Raw genomic sequence first — 18,340 nt, forward strand, 5'->3', positions numbered from 1 at the left:
AACCGCTCTGCCAGGATGGCATTTTGGCATGTGAATTCGCCAAAAAGAGGAATTCTGCAACAGAAAGAGGAAAATGCAAGCAAGAATTTGAGAGGGAACAAGAACTATCGTGATGCTGCTATATGAGATGTATGCTAATGGAAAGACATCATGGTGGAGACTGAGAAATGTAATATGAAAGGATTGAGCAAATACTTTGATAATGGATTGTGAACATTTATTGGTCAGAAAAAAAAAGATAGAGAGAGAATGAAGGCTTGAACCTCAGCTGTTGAAATAATCCTGGAACCGGGGATGAAGCAGTAATTGGACTGTTAAGTATAGCAAGTTTCTGTATCTTGCTTGGATTTTTCAATGCCCATGTTAGACCATATGAACCTACAATAAATCCCTTTTAAATGAAAAGAGACCCACATGTCAGTTACACAAAACATTTGTAGATTCACCATAACATCTATCATTGTATCCAGAGACAGCATTGGTAACCGGAACTCGAACCTGAACTACAAGAAAGAAAGGAGATTTGACCCCCAACACGTCCAGTAATCGATCAAACTCCTCATGGTATTCTTTTTCTGCGAAATCAAGCGCCTTTATAGGACAAAGATCAACGCAGTAATTCAATTCTAAAAAATGATTAATGTTACATAGAGAACCTGTGTAGTTAAAGCCATATCCAGGCTGCGGCTGGTCACTGAATCCGAATCCTATCCAGTCAGGGGCAAAGCAATGAAATCCAGCATCTGACATCTACTACAAAGGGTTACAAAACAAAAATCCACGCAACGTCAACTACATCACTCAGTCTCATGAATCTGATTTCTGAACTGAGAAGTAATTCCAGACAGGACAAAAAAAGGAGCAGATTGTTATTTCCCCGCCTGTCTGACGAATGTAAAGTATTGATTAAAGTTGCAGATTGAATAAAGAGGATCATTGTGAAGGAATACTTTTTTTAGTTTCATTTCATGCAGTTGATTATCGCCCAAGTTTCACTTGAACAAGATTTAGAGCATCAGCTGAGACAAGTGACGCTTTAGAGTATTCAAGAGACAGTTTAGACCTGAGACATGACATTCCGATAACTGAAAGACTGAGTCGGAGCTCCATGGATGAAAACAACAGTTCCTCGGCGACTATCAGGTGATCCTGCAGAAGAAAAGATGATTAATCATCATAAAAATATGCAAGATTTAAAAAGAGAAGCTAATTAGATATGGAAAGGTCTATTTTTTTTTACCAGTTTCTCGCACAAACCATCTAAGCTTCCCAGATTTTCTGGTTGAACCATATTCCTTTCCCTTATCTTCAATCCTCTGCACCACAATACCACTGCAATCAATGTACCAAAATCCAAGAAAATCACTCAAATCAAATGGTAAAAATGCCTCATCAACAGTTCATTAAGTTGTCCCATTTCCATGTCAAACTTTGGAGCAATTTGTTTCAGCCCCGAAATGGAACAATTTGGTTAAATTAGAAACTTTCAACCTCCTCGCCAAAATTGATTAGTTCAACAGTCCACAGAAGCGACAGAATCCACGGATGAACTCACGTAGAGCATCTGACCGACGTTTCCGTCCTCCGCCGGAGAATCCGGAAGCTGAATGGCGCTCCGGCTCGACGGATTGTCGGTGACAAAGCCAAATGGATTGAAACCCGAAGCCTCATCGCCATCTCCTCCACCGCCGCCGCTTGGTTTCTCCGGCGTGGCGTTGACGACGGAGATCCGAGACATTCGCGGCGGCGGAATCAGTCTGGAGGAGAGAGAAGCAGAGGCAGAGGATTTGGCTCCGGCGATCGAAGAGAAGGAGTGGAGCAGAGGAAGCGGAGAGAGCAGAGTCGACGGCATCTTTTTTTTTTTGGTTATTTTTTTTTTATTTTGTGGAGTGTGTTTGAACTTAACGTACACCACAGTTTTCTGTTATATCTAACAAAAAATTCTTGTATAGATATATTTCTATTATGTAGTATATATTTTTGGTATGATTAAAAAAAATCATACATTCGGCTGAATTTATTTGTACACGGAATAATTTCAAAGTTTCAACCGAGTATTTATATAACTAATGGATATATATCATATTAAATATTTTGTGATACTGATACAAAATATACATGCGTTCTCTTTGAAGGGACGAAATATGAGGGTGAAATTTGTAAATTAATAAATTTAGGAGTGATTTCTGCAATTAAATGAAAATATGGGAAACAAAACGACATCGTTTGGAGGTCACGTGATTTGGACGTGTGAAGCGAAACCCTAAGAATACCGCGCGTGCCTGGAAATGCTAGAGTCACCAGTCGTGCCCCAAAAGCACCTTCACCGTCAGAGAGAGAGAGAGAGAAGCCAACTAAAACCGCCCGGCTCCATTACCCGCGCTGAGCCACCCATCCGGGTCGGATCCTCCATCCACGACCCGACCGGATCCACCCCGGTCCGATCAAGGCACGGAATTTCTCCGGCGGCGGAGAAAATATTCAATTACCACTGAAACATCGCCGACGACTCAGAAGAAGGAGGAGGGGGAGGAAGAGGAGCCGAGCTCCAATGGAAGGAATTGAGACAAGCGGTGGAGATGTACAGGTACACCAAATTCGACCTCTTTTTCTGTCGCTTTCTCGGGGAAATTTGTTCGATTCGCTCAAATTCTCGTCGTTTCAGACCCTAAGATCGAGTAGAATCTCCTTTTTTGGTCTTTGGTTGCGTGCCCGATGATTACATGTGTTTGCAAGTACCATTTCGTTGAATATACGTTTTGTTCATTGTGTACGTGAATCGTAGACCAAGGGTCCTGAGTTCAAAACCCTTTAGGTTAATACCGATATGAATTGCAGTTTCTCGAAAACAGGAACTCGAATGGTTGTTTTAGCGATCAAGTATGAGACCTGTCAAGATGTAACTTGGCGGTGTTTGGTGATGTTTCTACGGAATGGAAGATTCTTGTTAATTTTTTTTAGTTTAGTAGTGAGGATGTAAGATGATATGAATATGATTTCTATGTGCGGAATACGTTGAATTATTGGTTAACGTTCAGTAACATTTGAGATAGAGCTGCTACTCGTTAGTTCTATGTGACCTTTTATATCTATTTTTGGATTGAACAGGCAGCAGCCTATTTGCAGACGGATGAGAGCCGTTCAAGAAATGAACCAGCTTCAGACGGTGAACGTATATTACAGATGGGAGAAGCCCTCGGTGGCCGTGAGCAGGTGGTGGTGGACTGCGAATTTAACGACAGCCAGCAAAAGACAGAAGATGCAGCTACGGAATTTGGCAGTCAGAGCAGTTTGCATGCGGAAAATAAAGAATTTGATGCCCCGGCAGTCGGGATGGAGTTCGAATCTTATGATGATGCTTATAATTACTATAACTGCTACGCTAAGGAAGTTGGGTTTCGTGTGAGAGTGAAGAATTCATGGTTCAAACGGAACAGCAAAGAGAAGTACGGTGCCGTGCTGTGTTGCAGCAGTCAGGGCTTTAAGAGGATTAAAGATGTGAATCGTTTAAGGAAGGAAACCCGAACTGGTTGTCCTGCAATGATAAGAATGAGGCTGGTGGATTCTAAGAGGTGGAGAGTGCTTGAAGTTACCCTGGAACATAATCATTTGCTCGGTTGCAGGATATATAAATCTGTTAAGAAGATAGGTACCGGAATCAAGAGGAAGTCTGTCTCCAGCCCAGATTCAGAGGTTAAGACAATAAAGTTGTATCGGGCGCTCGTGATGGATGCAGGGGATAACGCGAATCAAAATTCTAGCCTGATACAATTTCAGGGTTTTTCCGGGTCACCCAATGTTCTGAATCTTCGAAGAGGGGATTCCACAGCCATTTATAACTACTTTTGCCGTATGCAATTGACCAATCCAAGCTTTTTTTACCTGATGGATGTAACTGATGAAGGGCAGCTTAGGAATGTATTCTGGGCCGATGCTTTCTCCCGAGCTTCTTGCAGTTACTTTGGGGACGTAATCTACATTGATAGTACGTATTTATCTGGAAAGTATGAGATTCCGCTGGTGACAATCGTCGGGATAAATCATCATGGGCAAACTACATTACTCGGCTGTGGTCTGCTTGCTGGAGAGACAACAGAGTCTTACCATTGGTTGCTCAAAACATGGTTCAGTCTAATGAGGTGTTCTCCTCAAACTATTGTCACAGATCGGTGCAAGCCTTTGGAGGCTGCCATCTCGGTCGTTTTCCCGAGATCTAATCATCGGTTTATTCTGTCGCACATAATGAGGAAAGTTCCCGAGAAATTGGGGGGTTTGCGTAATTATGATGTGTTGAGGAAGGCATTCGGGAAAGCAGTGTATGAAACCCTAAAAGTTGTTGAATTTGAAGCTGCTTGGGGGTTTATGGTTCAGCATTTCGGGGTTATCGACAATGAGTGGTTCCGTTCCTTGTACGAAGACAGAGCTAGATGGTCTCCGGTTTATCTGAAAGATGCGTTCTTTGCGGGATTAGCTACCGCTCGCCCGGGGGAAACGCTAAGCCCGTTTTTCGAGAAGTACATTCACAAGCAAACCCCGCTGAAAGAGTTTCTCGATAAATACGAGCTTGCCATTCAGAAGAAACGCAGGGAAGAAACTGTTGCTGACATAGAGTCGAGAAGCTCGAACCCCCAGCTTAGAACGAGGTGTTCTTACGAGATGCAGCTATCCAGAATCTACACGAGAGAAATGTTCAAGAGATTCCAAGGGGAGGTGGAGGAAATGTACTCGTGTTTCAGCACGACACAGTTGCACATCGACGGGCCCTTCATAATATTCCTCGTGAAAGAGCGGGTCTTGAGCGAATCCAACAGAAGGGAAATCCGAGATTTCGAGGTACTCTACGACAGATCAGCGGGAGAAGTACGGTGTATCTGCAACTGCTTCAACTTCTACGGATACTTATGCAGACACGCCTTGTGCGTACTGAACTTCAACGGGGTCGAGGAAATACCCGAGAAATACGTTCTACCGAGGTGGAGAAAAGACTATAAACGCGTCAACATCCCCGTTCCCGATCACGGCTCCTTCGGGGAGGGCATGGATAGGGTTCAGTGTTACGAACAGTTGTACAGAGGCGCTCTGCAAGTAGTTGAAGAAGGAGCCATTTCCATGGAACATTACAAAGCAGCACTGCAAATGCTTCAGGAGTCTTTGGGCAGAGTTCATAACGTAGAAGTACAAAAGCATGGTACAGAATACTAGCTAGTTTTTACAAGGAATTATGATATGTCGTCTGACTCTGCGTATATATAGATTCTTTTTTTTTTTTGATAAATTATTTGCCCTTTTCTTGTTGAAGGGTTAATGTTATTGAGGAGAGCAGTATAAACCATAATCCAAGGTTTCTGAAATTTAGAAATCGTTCTTTCCAATTTGAAGTTTGGACCTTTTTGTAATATACTATTGTATCGTTATTAAAGAATATTATTTAACGATACTTCTATTTCATTTTTCCTTAGAACAAGGTTTGTATGAAAGAAAAAAAAAACAAACTAAGGTCCACACAATCGTGATGTTTGTTTGCTGGGAAAAATTGTTACAAAAAATATACAAGTATCAAAATCAAATGGTTCATGAAATAAATAAAGCCACACCATTTTATTTTGGAAAAATCTCAAAAAAAATACTGAAATTTAACAATTTTGACAAAAAAATACTAAACTTTTGATTTTATCAAATAAAATAAGTTTTTAAAATTTATCATAAAACACTTTACTCTTGCACGATTGCCAAAATAAACAAATAAAATATCATATAATAAGAAAACACAAACCCGTCAAATTATTTTAATTAATTTTTTTGACAATTTTATATAGTTAATATATTTTTTGAATCATTTAAAAAATTTAATATATTTTTAACAATCACATAAAAAAATTTATTTTATTTTGAATTTTTAAAATGTTTTAAACTTATTTAAAAATTTAATATTTATTTGACAAAAAAAGTTTAATATTTTTTTAATCAAAATTATAAAATTTAATGTTTTTTGGATTTCTCCTTTTATTTTTACCCTCCTCAAAATCGTCGAGGGTTCCCAAAAGGAAAACAAAAAGGAAATTCTTGGCGCCTTTGTAGGTTTCTGATTTTCCCCCTCTTTCGATCATTTGAAGCAAAAATTCGATTTTCTCGGTTGAGTATCAAATCGATCTCTCGTGTTCTTCATCTATTTCGTGCCTCTACCAGCTTTTGATTTCTTTTCTACTGTTACACAGCTCGAATTTTCTTCGTTCTGGGAGGCGACGTCGACAACACTCGCATTTGGTTTAACTTTGGTGGAATTTGGTAAGAATTTGACGGATCCGTATTTCGCTGTCCTGTTGCGCTGATTCCGGTGAGTTCTCTTCTTAAACTTGATGTATTGAGTACTGAACTTGCTGAGTAGTTTCGATTGATGGAAGCTCGCAAATATGGCAAAAACTTGTTTGGTCTCTGTGGAAGTTTGGGGAAAATCGATTGGAGTCGGAGATTGTTTTTCTGTTTCATCTTCCAATGGATTTGATCTCTGTGGGTTTGTTTCCATGGAAAGACTGCGGAATTTGACGCACTTGCTTATTTACGTTTCTTGTTTCACCGAAAGTCTATATGTTCACACTCTAATCGGATCTTGACTTGGAAATATGGTTTAATCTCTCTGCTAAACGTTGCCCAGATAGTATATGAACATCTTCTACATCAAATTTGCAGCAGAGTGTCCTTACAAACTTAAACAAGCATGCATCTTTGTTATATATGACTACAATTTTTCATCTCTGCATCTTCCCCTTTCTGCAGGCATCTGGCTTTGCTAACACTTTCTGGGATGAAGTTCAAGGCATTTTTGACTGAAAGCGGTGTGAATCTCTTGGAGAGGAGATTCCTTCCGGCCTTCGACAAAATGGGTAAGACGTGCCATCTTTTCCTCACGAGAGAACACTTGTTCTTCCTCCACAACCTTCTCAATGGCGATGGGGTGCAATGCATAGCTCAGTTCCGCAAAGAAGTTCTCTTCGACGATTATCGTATATCCAGCCAGAATGAGGATCGAATCGCCTTTTCCTTGGACGTATCCCTTCTGTACCGAGCAGTGAGGAGCAGTGTCAGCATTTGTACTGAATTCAGTGGCGGGTCGGCTCCTAACAGATTGCAGATCAAACTGGTGAAGAAGCTGCCTCCTAATTGTACTCAGCCAATGCCATTTCTCACGTTTGAAACCAAGGGCTACAAATCCGCAGTTATTCAAGATGTGCCCATCTCGAAACCGTTATCTAGGTCTCAGGTCCTCGAGCTACAGACAGCTCTCGATTCAGCTCAAGATCTGCCCCCGACCCTTGTTCAAGTGCCGGACCCGAATCAGTTGCAGATCTATGTAGATCGAATGAAACATGTCGGGGACGTCCTAAATGTCTCGATAAGCAAGTATGGTGACCTGCAGGTGCAAATCTCGACGACCTTAATCAGGCTTGGCACTGAATTCCAAAAGCTTTCGGTCATTGGCGAGAAATCTCAGGCTCCAGTGGAGGATCGAAACTTGAGTGCACAGACTCGGTCCGAGAGGGCAATCGCGAGAGGAGATGCTCAGTCCGTGCAGGTGAGTGTAAAGCATTTTTCGAAGAGCCTTCAGTGTCACTTGGCCAAACCCGACAGTGCTTTCTATGGGATCGCTCCACAGGGCGCTTGCCTTACTGTTATTTTCCAGTTCTTCGTTCCCGGGACCCGTCAGACGGATAAATCCGTGAGTTTTCACTGCCGGCTTCCTGTCCTGGATCCAGGTTCAAACTGATATCTAATCTACCTTTTGCAGGTTACAAACTCTAAGGTCGCAACAAGATTTGTATGTTCTGGTTTTTATCTTTATGCATCTGTAAATCTCCATGATTACAGACAGATCTCAGGGCTTGTTTTTGTTGTGTCCTTGTCCTCTGAATCGATCAACCCAGATTGGCAATGGCCTCATTTGTCGGTTTTCCGGTTTGAGAGTGTAACTAAGCAAATTTCATTACCACATTTTCGACAATTTATTTGATTATGCTCTTTGTCTTGTATATCTCTAATTTTTTGTTGATTCTTCAGGCCTAATATTGTTTTTTTTTTTAAAAAAAAAAAACAAACCTGCAGTAGAATTTTCTTTTATACTGTACTGCTATTCTTTGTTATATACGACCAACCGCCCTAATTCGAAACGCAGCGTTTTATGACTCGGGGTGACGAGCGCGAGTCGTAAGAACCCGGGCCCGACAGACAGACCGACCCGAAGCTCGCACGAAAGGTTCGGTGGAGAAAGAGAGAGGATTCAACGGAGAACTCAATGAACCTCTACGCCCACGATCTCTCCATTCTCGATTTCAACTACGGACTCTCCGATTCCTTTGGCGAGCCTCTCTCTCACCGTTTTCTCTCTTCGGGTTCTCTCTTCCACGGCGATGACGACGATTATCGCCGGAATATTCCTTACCGTTGCGGCGGTGTCTATGGCGGAGAATCGGCCTCCGATCGGATAGTGTCTCTGGAGCATCGCCATGACGGGAAGTCTCCGTTGCCTCTGGGGATGGATTGGAGTGCTCCTCCTCGTAAATGGGTTACGTTTTTTCCCCTTCCATTTTTGCTCCTTTTTTCGACTTGAGCTGTTCAGTTTTTTCTTTCTGGACGGTTTCCATTCCCGATAGTGTTTTTTCATATACGATCGTCGACATTTGAACTCTGGATTTCGCTGCTGATAGTTCGCGTATACGATCGTCGACATTTGAATTCTGGAGAATATTGATCATGTCTTCGCTGAAAGAGCTTAGATTTTCTGGTTATTGTATGGACTTGATATTTATCCCTTCAACTTTCTTTCTCAGTGGTTTCAGGGCAAGACATTCATAATTCAAATCATAAATCCGTGTGCTTTTTTGTGTATCTTTTGTAGAGGAATGAACAATGCAATAGCCAATAGGTTTAGTTGCCCCGTTAGTAACCTCTGCTACTTGCACTGAGATTACTTATCTCATTCGTTAGCCCTCATGGCAGAAATATGAAGGTTCTTGACCATGTTTGTTTTCGCTTTGTAATTTTCACTACAACCTTAAAAAGATGGTGTTTTAGAACTTAAGTTGCACCTTTCATTGAGAACAGAGAAGGTTCGGTTTATCTTAGGGAGCTATCGAAGTTTTGAACTCATGCTTCTCTTATTTATCTGGAACTTTCTTATAGATTTTCTGTTCTTCTCTACCTGAGTTTGGATATTGATGCTCCTAACTGCTGAAAATTCATAGGAAGGACGGAGCACTGTTTGGCCACACGATCCTCGAACTGGTTGGAGTTACTGTGTTACTGTGCCTTCTTGGAATCATATTACGAGATCAAGTGTTTCTGATCCTGCCGTGGTGTGTATTATCTTCATTCATTGCTGTTTCTTTTATGCAGAGATGGTAGTATCATCATTTTGTTAAACGTTTTTATAGCCACATATGATGGTGAAGCATTGTCTCTTCTTCTTAAGATCAAATATTGTTTTGCTTGCTAATATGATACTGTGAGCTTCTTGTCGGTTCTAACAACCATCCTCGGCAGTTCTATAGAGTGCAAGTGGCAATACAATCTCCCGAAGGGATCACTGCTGCTAGGCTGATACTAAGAAGATTCAGTGACTTCTTGGAGTTATATTCTTCGGTGAGTATGTTTCTTCTGAATGGCCGTTTTGCTCCCTTCAGGCCTGCTCATTTTTTCGAAGTATTTTACTGATTACGCAATTGCTTTGGTTCATGACCTTTCATGTTCATTGTTCAACTGTTTTCACTTTGAAATTTCGTTTTCAGATTAAGAAAGGGTTTCCAAAGAAAAGATTACCTCAGGCACCTCCAAAGAAAATTCTAAGAATGAAAAGCCAAACACTTTTGGAGGAGGTAGACACCTGTTCTCTTTTATATACTGTTAGTGACAAGCAATAATATTCTCAAAATGTTTAGCTTATTTCAGAGGAGGTACTTCTTGGAAGATTGGATGAATACACTTTTGTCAGACATTGATATATCCAGAAGCGCTGCTGCAGCAACATTTCTTGAGCTAGAAGCTGCTGTGAGGTCTTGTATGTGTAATTTCTTTCTGCTTTTATTAAAAATAATGCTAATTTATTTTCACTAGAATCCTTCGGCGGTCTTTAGTGCTTTGGACCAATTTTCTGATTTGGCTTCTTTTTTCCACTTTGATCTTTTCAGATTTCAGTGATGGATATCAAGAAAACGAAGACACGAATCCTTACTTCTCCGGGGATGTTCTTTCATTTCTTCCAAACTCCAGTTCTGATGCCTCTTTAATTCCTGGTAGCTCATCAGTTGCATCAGATCATGTCAATGACACCGCTGATGAGGCATCTGACCTTGGAACACCAAATCGTGGCAAAGATAGTCACAAGGACCATATCTCAAACAATTCACTTTCTGGAGATAATGTGACCGACTGGCATGAATTAATAAAAAAATACGGACTTCTCGATAAGAATCCTTTTCAGGGGAATATAGAAAGGCTTTCCAGTTTTAAAATGGATAGAGTTTCTGAGACTGGGATTGCAAATGGAGAGGACTCTTCTAGTGTTGTCAAATGTCAGAGGTTGGATGGCAATGTAATGGGAATTCCAACCGAGGCCACTGAAAGTAACTCGACCCTTGCAAGAGACGGCGGGCCGTCAAATCCTGGGGTATCTGATTCAGTTAGCTCTCTGGACCTCCATGATAGGGCTGATGAAGACCTGCATGAACATGATGCAGTGGAGCATGCTGATTTTAAGTCTCGGAAGGATCTGGCTATCGCATTCCATTCCGAGGAGAGACAGAGATTGAACAGAGTTATTGATACGTTGAAGCAGAGACTAGAATCAGCAAAATCTGACATGGAAGATCTCATTGCAAGGCTAAATCAGGAAGATGCCGTTAGACAATTCATGTCAATGAAGGTTATACACGACTTCATCTGATTCTGCTTTCTTCCGTTATATATTTAATCTTCGATTGGCTTAAACCCATTGCTTTTTCGCCTCGTTCTGTGCGATATGTTTCGCCTTCTATGTGTGGGTTTCTGATAATGATGCTATACGGTGTTATATGACTTTGTATAGTGTATTTCATCTCACAGATCAAAGATTTGGAGGTGGAACTTGAAACAACTCGAGAGAGCTGCAAACAAGGAATGGAGCATGCAGTTTTGAGTGAAAAGGAAAGATTTACTCAAATGCAGTGGGATATGGAAGAACTCCGCAAGCAATACATGGAGATGGAACTGTTGTTTAACACCGTACAGGTCTGTGTTTCCCTTTTTTACTACCCGTCATGCATTCTTTTATTTTCGTTCAGTGATTTGACTCAATTTTCGAGTGCTTTGCAAGCAGGACGAGAAAGCTCAGCTTGAGACCATGAAACAATCTCTTGTTCAAGAAAATGAAATGTTACTACAACAGATGAATGCTGGAAGGGATAACCTCGATAATTTGCGCAAAGAACACGAAGAATTGGAAGTGAAATCGAAAGCAGATTTGAAGATCCTTGTCAAAGAGGTGAAATCTCTCCGAACCTCTCAGTCAGAATTGAAACAAGAGCTTAGCCGCTTGATGAAAGAAAAACTTGAGATGGAGGTAAACATATTCTGAGCTGAAATTTTATTGTTTTACCCACTCAATACAGATTTATATTTAGTCCTCGAATTTATAAATACGATTTTGCATATTGATTCCGAATAACTCCAATGAACCCACTATTTTTATTCGTACGTATACACAGAGAATCGTTGATCGGGAGAAAAACAGAGCAGAAAATGCGAAAACTGCAAACGAGAAGTTGCTGCATGAGTGTTATGTTCTACGGGATCGGCTTCAAGAAAGCAGTGTTAGCTTCCTCATCGATGAGAACAGCAAACTTATAGTGGATGCATCATATCAATCCGATGCGATCAATCAATTGGCAACATCTGATAATCGAATAGGTCTGCTACTGGCCGAGGTAGGGTGTGAAATCACATTGTTTGATGCAAATCCCATTGAAGAAGGAGAACTACTTTGATGTTTATGTTATGCATATGTAGAGAGATTTACAAAAGTTTCATTCTTGACCTAACTTATGTATATATACAGGCGCAGCTTCTTGCGGAAGAGAATGGTGAAACTGACATGGTGGGGGGGAGAAGAGACAGCAATGATGTGATGAGAAAGATGTTAACAGAGGTTCTGATTGATAACGCTGGATTGAGAAAGCAGATTACCTCTCTGCTTCGTTGTGTTTTGTCTGAGAATGAATTATCAGACAAAGGAGAAGAAGAAGAAGAGAATGTTCCTCTCGCGAGGACAGTTTTGAGCAAGATTCTTGAGAAATGATTTAAATTGTTTTGCGCATGTAAATGTGTTGACTGTGGTGTTTGTGTAGCTTATGAGATATGAAGCACCCCTTTGTTAATCCCGAAGAATTAATAAGTTTGATACAAGATTCATGGTACTAATGATTGTTCTCATCGAGTTTTTCATGTTTTGGACATTCGAGTTTTTTATGAAGCTGTGCAGGGGGTGGGCATGGACAAATGAGGGGTATTCTCCCCGCCCGTGAGTTAAGTCTCGAGTATTCGGCAGAACAAAAATGGATCCGTTCGTCAGCAAGAACCAAATTTTTAAGTTCGAGTTTGGGTTTAGTACCCAGAGCTCGAGTATCTGAAGCTCGGATCCGAACCTCACAAGGAACAAGACTAGATACTCTCACCGAGAAACCTAAGAGCTGGTCCGATACCCGACCAATACCCAACTCTAGCCGTATGAATATATTCAGTAGCCATTTCGTCCATGAGACGAGATGAAGAACACTGGTGCTTGGCTTTGGAAGTTTGGATATTGCACATGTAATGCTTGGGGACAAGGCACATCAATTTCTTAGAAGTTTCAACAAGTACTTTCTTGTAAGATTCAAAAACCAAGATAACAACCCTAATGGATAAATTAGCCAAATATGTTCAGAAGGAAACACCTTACAATCTCAAACCACCAGTCAGAAAGAAACACAAACTCCAAAACCCGAAAACACGAGAGAAAAAAAAAAAGCAGCAGCTTCCGAAGAATCAAGTGATGAACAATCAAGCAAATATGGACATGACAAATAACACAAAAGGCGAAAGAAATCTACTTTGAGTAGCTTTTTTTTAACCTATTCTTGTTGATGATGATCCTTCTCTTCCGAGATCACGTCAGAGTTTTCTTCTGCACCAATTCCATTGCCACCCTGCAAATTCTTGAAGATCGGGTGGGCTTCGAGCTCAGCCATTTTCTGTTTCGATTCACTCATCAGCATCTCCACTGCTTCAGACATAGTTGGCCTCTCCTCAGGCTTGTCCTGAGCACATACAAGCCCTACCAAGACTGTCTTTTTCAGTTCTTCCTCCACATACTTCCCGTTCAGTCTCGAGTCCACGATTTCACCAAACTTCCTTTCGCGAGCCAATGGAAGAACCCATTCGGCTATTGTCCGTTTCGTTGCTGGGTCTACCCTTTCTATGGGTCTCTTTCCGCTAACTAGCTCAAGCAACAGAATGCCAAAGCTGTATACATCGCCCTTCTCTGATTCTTTTCCCCATGCTAGACATTCTGGTGCAAGATACCCGAGATTGCCTTTGGTTTTGGCAATTCCATCTGTTGCGTCATCGGGAATTAGCTTACCGTACCCGAAATCTGTGACCCGAGCTTCAAAGTCAGAATCTAGCAACACGTTGCTGGCTCTCACATCGCCATGGATTATGTGTGGAGTTGCATGGTGGTGTAAGTAGCTGAGAAATGAGGGAAAAAAACACATGTTAGGATTCGAAAGACACTTCCTTTTGTGAATTAGTTGGTGATTACAAGAACTTACGCGATAGCCTGAGAAGAACTTAGCGCAATAGCCATCCTTCTTGTCCAATCGAGAAGGCACTCGGCTGAATGTTGGCCATGGAGATGTGAGACCAAGCTTAAATTTGGCATGTAATCATACACGATGAGTCGTTCTTGCCCTTCGGCACAGTAACCTCGTACACTCAACAGATTCTTGTGGCGAATACGGGCGAGGATCTCCACTTCCACCGCGAAATCCAACTCTTCTCTGTTGCTCCATGCTTTCAATCTCTTCACTGCAATCTGCAGAAGATTTAGTGATTCATGAAAAATCAAGATAAGTGTTTGCACAGAGAATCTTGCCTTTCCCCAGATGAACCGATATAAAATCGTTGTACAAGGCTCATTGATCAAATGACTCTAAGGCCACATATACTGTACACGAGGCCCATCATTCAGTTCACGGCATTCACAATGTCTCGTTAACAGTCAAAGCCAAGCAAACAAAGGATGAATTAAATACTACAAGATTAGGGCCAACTTAAGTTGCAACAACTATATTTTTACGCCACCGAGCTGAGTGATAAGTTATAACTTCAGTGAATCTGCCAAGTTTTACAAGGTCATCTACTACAGAAGCTGGGGCGATAATATAGAAGAACATCAATGCATTATTCTAATCATCTTTAAGCTAAAGAAATGAACATGGAAAGGAGTCCAATGAAAGGAAACATTCTCACAAGAAGAACCGACATCAGTGAAACGAAACAGAACTAAATGCAGCAACCCTTTTAAAAACAATTGTTTGCCTATAAGATCAAGTTATGCATCAAGTAAGGAATATCAGGTTCATTACTTGGGATCCATCCCATAGCTGACCCCAATACACACTGCCGAAACGGCCTTCACCAAGCTTGTTATCGTAATTAAAACTGTTTGTGGCTGCGTGAAGTTCCTTCAATGAGAATATCCTCCATGTTGGCTCTGTCTTCCCCTTCTTTTTTCTGTATATGACAAAGAAAATAAACAGATAGCAATTCAGTTTTCGATGCCTCTTCTTCTTCTTCACATTTCTTAGGTCATTGCTTGACTATAACTATTCAAGGATTCAGAAGCAAACATCCTAACTTAAAGAATGCAGAATATGTTAGTAACTAGTTTATCCTAAAACATCAAACTTTAGGGGAACTGTCCAATACACTATTAGTTCCTTCATGACAATAAGAACATTTTCCATAATCTACTACATTGTAGAATAATGAAATCTGGACTGACTTCATCAAGGGATTTGAGAATTTCAATCTTTATACCAGAGAAGACCCTAACTTTCATTTCAGAACATAAACCAGTCAGATGAAAAGAAAGGAAAACAATTGTGTTATTTCTCAACCAAAACCACTCAACCCAAAGAAACCAAACCACCAAAGTAAGAATTTGAGCGAAGAGTTCGAATCTAGTGATAATCAGATCTCCGTTGAAGCTAATCTAGACGATTTGGCTCCAAAAATTCAAACTTCTCAACTCTTGAAACCGCGTAAATGTCAGAAACCCTAGCCAAGGGAAACATCAGAATTCATGAAACAAAAACAGATTTTGGAGCAACCCAACAACATAGAACACCAAAAAAATCGTGTAAACCCATCAAAAGTGAAACACCATACCGATCAAATCCTTTTCCACAACAGAAGCTACTCAAAAGTTGCATCTTTGAACAAACCCACAAACAAAAATCTCTTATTTTTTGCTCTGTCTCTCTCTATGTTCTTCCTCGTTATTTGCAGAACGGACAGAACAGGGGAAAAAATATCAAACGTAACGCTTTTTTTTTTCGGGTGATGGCAAAAGGAAGCAGAGAAGCTCCTGTACTGATCTACGTTTCGAGAGAGAGAGAGAGAGAGAATCGTTTTTTTCTTTGCTTTCCTTTTTTTTTTCCTTGATGAAGAAGAGAAACAAGAGTCTTGGAGAATTCTTCCACAAGGCCCTTTACTCATTTGATTTCGTGTTTAGCTTTTTTCAATTTTTTTTTTAACAAAAAGAAAGTTCAAATTTAAAAAATACTAAAAAAAATTCAAAAGTTAGTGGGGCGTGGACCAACTTGTGTGTGTATTTTGTATACATAAAAGACAGAGGATAATATTTTATTAAAAAAATGATTTACATTTTTAGAATTAGAATTCGAAGTTTTCCATCAAAGGCCTGCCCTATGAGTCATGACAGCTCACCAAAATCTCTTAGTTTAAATACAGATTTTCTATTAATGTATGTTTTATTACTACAGGCTATATATAGAGATTGTATTGATGATTTTCCATAATATTATGCATTTTTTAAAGGAAAAGATAAGTAAAAAAATCAGATCTTGCACCAATTAAGTAAAAAATATATCTCAAATCTTTTTCACGTAAAAAAAAAATCATAACTTGTGGGAGTAAAAAGAAATATATACTCTCTATTCTGGTTTAACAATATAATATTTTTCCAATAATTATATATAATATAGAGAAAAAAGGAAGTAGTTGTTATTGACATTATGGTAAGTAAGTTTTGTTAGGATTAGACACTAACTTCAGTTTTAGTGGCATGAACTGTAATTATTTTTTAATTGTTAAATAATGCGGTGATGCAAAATTCCATTTCTAATGGGTCCAATTGTCATGTGCTGAGTAGTTGAAGTAGTATCATTACTTCACATTTGACTCTTGCAAAATTTGAAAAAAAAATACAAAAAAAATTATAATTTGATAGATTTAATTGAAAGAATGGTAAACGTTGTAAAGCATCCCAATATGAAGAATTATTTCGATTCAATTGTTCTTTAACACATATATATATATATACATATATATTTGTTATTAGTTGGTGTTTGGATTTTTTAATAAATTATATAATATTGCATTATAAAAAATGGATTCTTTGAACATTTGGGGCTTTTGAGAGGAAATCAAAATTTAAAATATGAAGACTCTCTAAAGCCCAATTGGCCAGAATCCATGTCTTACACAACTACCAAGAAACACAAGGGTTTTGGACCAAAGCCCAAGAACAAAGCCCACAGTGATGTGAGTTTCTGGCAAACCGGTTTCGGTTCGGTTTGGTACAATCTGTTTGGCTATTTTTGTTTTTTTTTTATGGTTTTCTTACCTTTTGAAACGAAAGCATACTGTATTTCTCAAATTGAAATAAAAAATTTGTTGTAATTGAGAAACGGAAAACTGAACCAAAGAGAATAATGCATGTTTGTCTTCCCTCTTTATTAAGCCTCGTCTCATCAATCCAAGTTTTGATGGTCTAGTGGTAAGAGAATATGCAAAACATGCTCTCATTCTAAGTTCAAATTCAAGCATGAAAAGGGGTATTCACATAGATTTCTTCGGTCCTCTATAAAATATAATCTGATCAAAGGCCCGGTGAACTTCCGACTTATAAAAAAAAATGCCTCGTCTCATACCGTGCAACAAAATTACATAGTAAGACTTTGACAAAGAAAAATCTAAAACTGTTTTTTATATAATTATATGATAACTTTAATTATTTCATATAATTTAATTGTTGATAGTTATCGCGAAACCTCTTATTTATTACGGCATATATAAAAATGATGATCTTTGGAGATGTTTTAATGTACAGTTTTGTACATCAATCTTTGATTAAATAGCGCAATAAACTAAAGCAAATAAATAAATAAATAGCGTGATAAAAAGAAAACTAAAGCAATAAATGGTTGTAAAAAAATTATTTTCTTGATTTGTCGTTAGTAATGATGAGTTTATATATTTGATAATGTATGATTAAAGGCACAAGGGAATGAATGGTGGACTAACCAGATGGGTCAAAAACGATTCTTATCTATTTAGATGTTTTCAAAGTCTTGATTTTTTTTATTCAAATAAAAAAACGCCACATAATAACAAATCTGTATATATAATATTTAATTAAAATGATTTGCCCTAGGATTATTTGTTGTACCTTTTTCCTTTTGCCCCTACACGTACCACTTAAATTCATTAAATTATTTAGTGTTTATTTTTGTATTCATTTATTTTAAATAGATGCACATAAAGCTATGAACCTTCCCTGCATTTATGCCTATTTTGACTTTAGCTTTTCAATGTTTTGGGCTTTAGGATTAAAAATAAAATTGAAGACAGTTATTGTACGTATAGTCCATGTCCATGTCCATGTCAAAGAAAAACAAAATCGAAGAAGTTTCTGATTGAAGGAGAGGTTTCAAACTCAAGAAAATTAATCGCTGTCGTTCAACAGAGGATTATAAAAACAAAATACTATTAATTTACTACATAGAATTCAAATCATATCCTTTTATCTCCCGTGCGAGTGATACCACCGTGATCTATCTTAATATCACACTAATAATACCGTTAAAATTAAATGTTGATCATATTAGTTATATTAATCGTATTATTCAAATTTTATATAATGATTATTGGTCATACTAGTCACCTTATAATAAAAAAACTAATTTTTTTCAAACGTATGATGATCCAAACTCTGTAAAATTTGGAATAAAATTCGGATGTTATTTTT

The 18,340-nt window shown here is 39.0% G+C and overlaps 5 protein-coding genes across 9 annotated transcripts in view; 3 read left to right on the forward strand and 2 right to left on the reverse strand.

Annotated features, from left to right (window-relative positions):
- The window catches only part of LOC104818013 (haloalkane dehalogenase 2), a 5,371-nt gene extending 3,472 nt beyond the window's left edge, over nt 1-1,899 (reverse strand). Inside the window, exons 1-7 of the mRNA XM_010547442.2 lie at nt 1,556-1,899; nt 1,241-1,316; nt 1,064-1,149; nt 657-750; nt 499-575; nt 264-391; nt 7-54 (exon numbers count right to left, since the gene is read on the reverse strand). Of these exons, the coding sequence (XP_010545744.1) occupies nt 7-54; nt 264-391; nt 499-575; nt 657-750; nt 1,064-1,149; nt 1,241-1,316; nt 1,556-1,852 (806 nt within the window). The 5' untranslated portion in view covers nt 1,853-1,899. The remainder of the gene's footprint in view (nt 1-6; nt 55-263; nt 392-498; nt 576-656; nt 751-1,063; nt 1,150-1,240; nt 1,317-1,555) is intronic.
- Nucleotides 1,900-2,299: 400 nt separating this feature from the next.
- On the forward strand, nt 2,300-5,405 carry LOC104818015 (protein FAR1-RELATED SEQUENCE 6). Its single transcript, XM_010547447.2, has 2 exons — nt 2,300-2,587; nt 3,109-5,405. The coding sequence occupies exons 1-2, from the start codon at nt 2,552-2,554 to the stop codon at nt 5,200-5,202; spliced, it is 2,130 nt and encodes a 709-aa protein (XP_010545749.1). The 5' UTR covers nt 2,300-2,551; the 3' UTR covers nt 5,203-5,405.
- A 637-nt stretch (nt 5,406-6,042) lies between these two features.
- Nucleotides 6,043-8,024, forward strand: LOC104818016. Of its 5 annotated transcripts, none has more exons than XM_010547449.1 (4): nt 6,043-6,078; nt 6,216-6,334; nt 6,775-7,570; nt 7,784-8,024. In XM_010547449.1, exons 3-4 carry the CDS (start codon nt 6,803-6,805, stop codon nt 8,003-8,005), a joined length of 990 nt encoding a protein of 329 aa, XP_010545751.1. In that variant the 5' UTR covers nt 6,043-6,078; nt 6,216-6,334; nt 6,775-6,802; the 3' UTR covers nt 8,006-8,024. The 5 variants fall into 5 exon arrangements, with proteins under 5 accessions (XP_010545751.1, XP_010545750.1, XP_010545754.1 ...); XM_010547448.2 differs by having other exon boundaries at nt 6,046-6,132; XM_010547450.1 differs by having other exon boundaries at nt 6,051-6,074.
- A 195-nt stretch (nt 8,025-8,219) lies between these two features.
- Nucleotides 8,220-12,460, forward strand: LOC104818021. Its single transcript, XM_010547457.2, has 10 exons — nt 8,220-8,557; nt 9,237-9,347; nt 9,535-9,633; nt 9,780-9,866; nt 9,940-10,048; nt 10,179-10,912; nt 11,092-11,256; nt 11,345-11,587; nt 11,733-11,951; nt 12,083-12,460. Exons 1-10 carry the CDS (start codon nt 8,288-8,290, stop codon nt 12,320-12,322), a joined length of 2,277 nt encoding a protein of 758 aa, XP_010545759.1. The 5' UTR covers nt 8,220-8,287; the 3' UTR covers nt 12,323-12,460.
- A 443-nt stretch (nt 12,461-12,903) lies between these two features.
- Nucleotides 12,904-15,753, reverse strand: LOC104818020 (PTI1-like tyrosine-protein kinase At3g15890). Its single transcript, XM_010547456.2, has 4 exons — nt 15,457-15,753; nt 14,652-14,799; nt 13,836-14,098; nt 12,904-13,752 (listed from the first exon to the last, which is right to left on the reverse strand). Exons 1-4 carry the CDS (start codon nt 15,498-15,500, stop codon nt 13,137-13,139), a joined length of 1,071 nt encoding a protein of 356 aa, XP_010545758.1. The 5' UTR covers nt 15,501-15,753; the 3' UTR covers nt 12,904-13,136.
- Nucleotides 15,754-18,340: the final 2,587 nt, after the last annotated feature.

Source organism: Tarenaya hassleriana, unplaced genomic scaffold, assembly GCF_000463585.1.
Source record: "Tarenaya hassleriana unplaced genomic scaffold, ASM46358v1 Cleome28, whole genome shotgun sequence".
Lineage (NCBI taxonomy): Eukaryota > Viridiplantae > Streptophyta > Magnoliopsida > Brassicales > Cleomaceae > Tarenaya > Tarenaya hassleriana.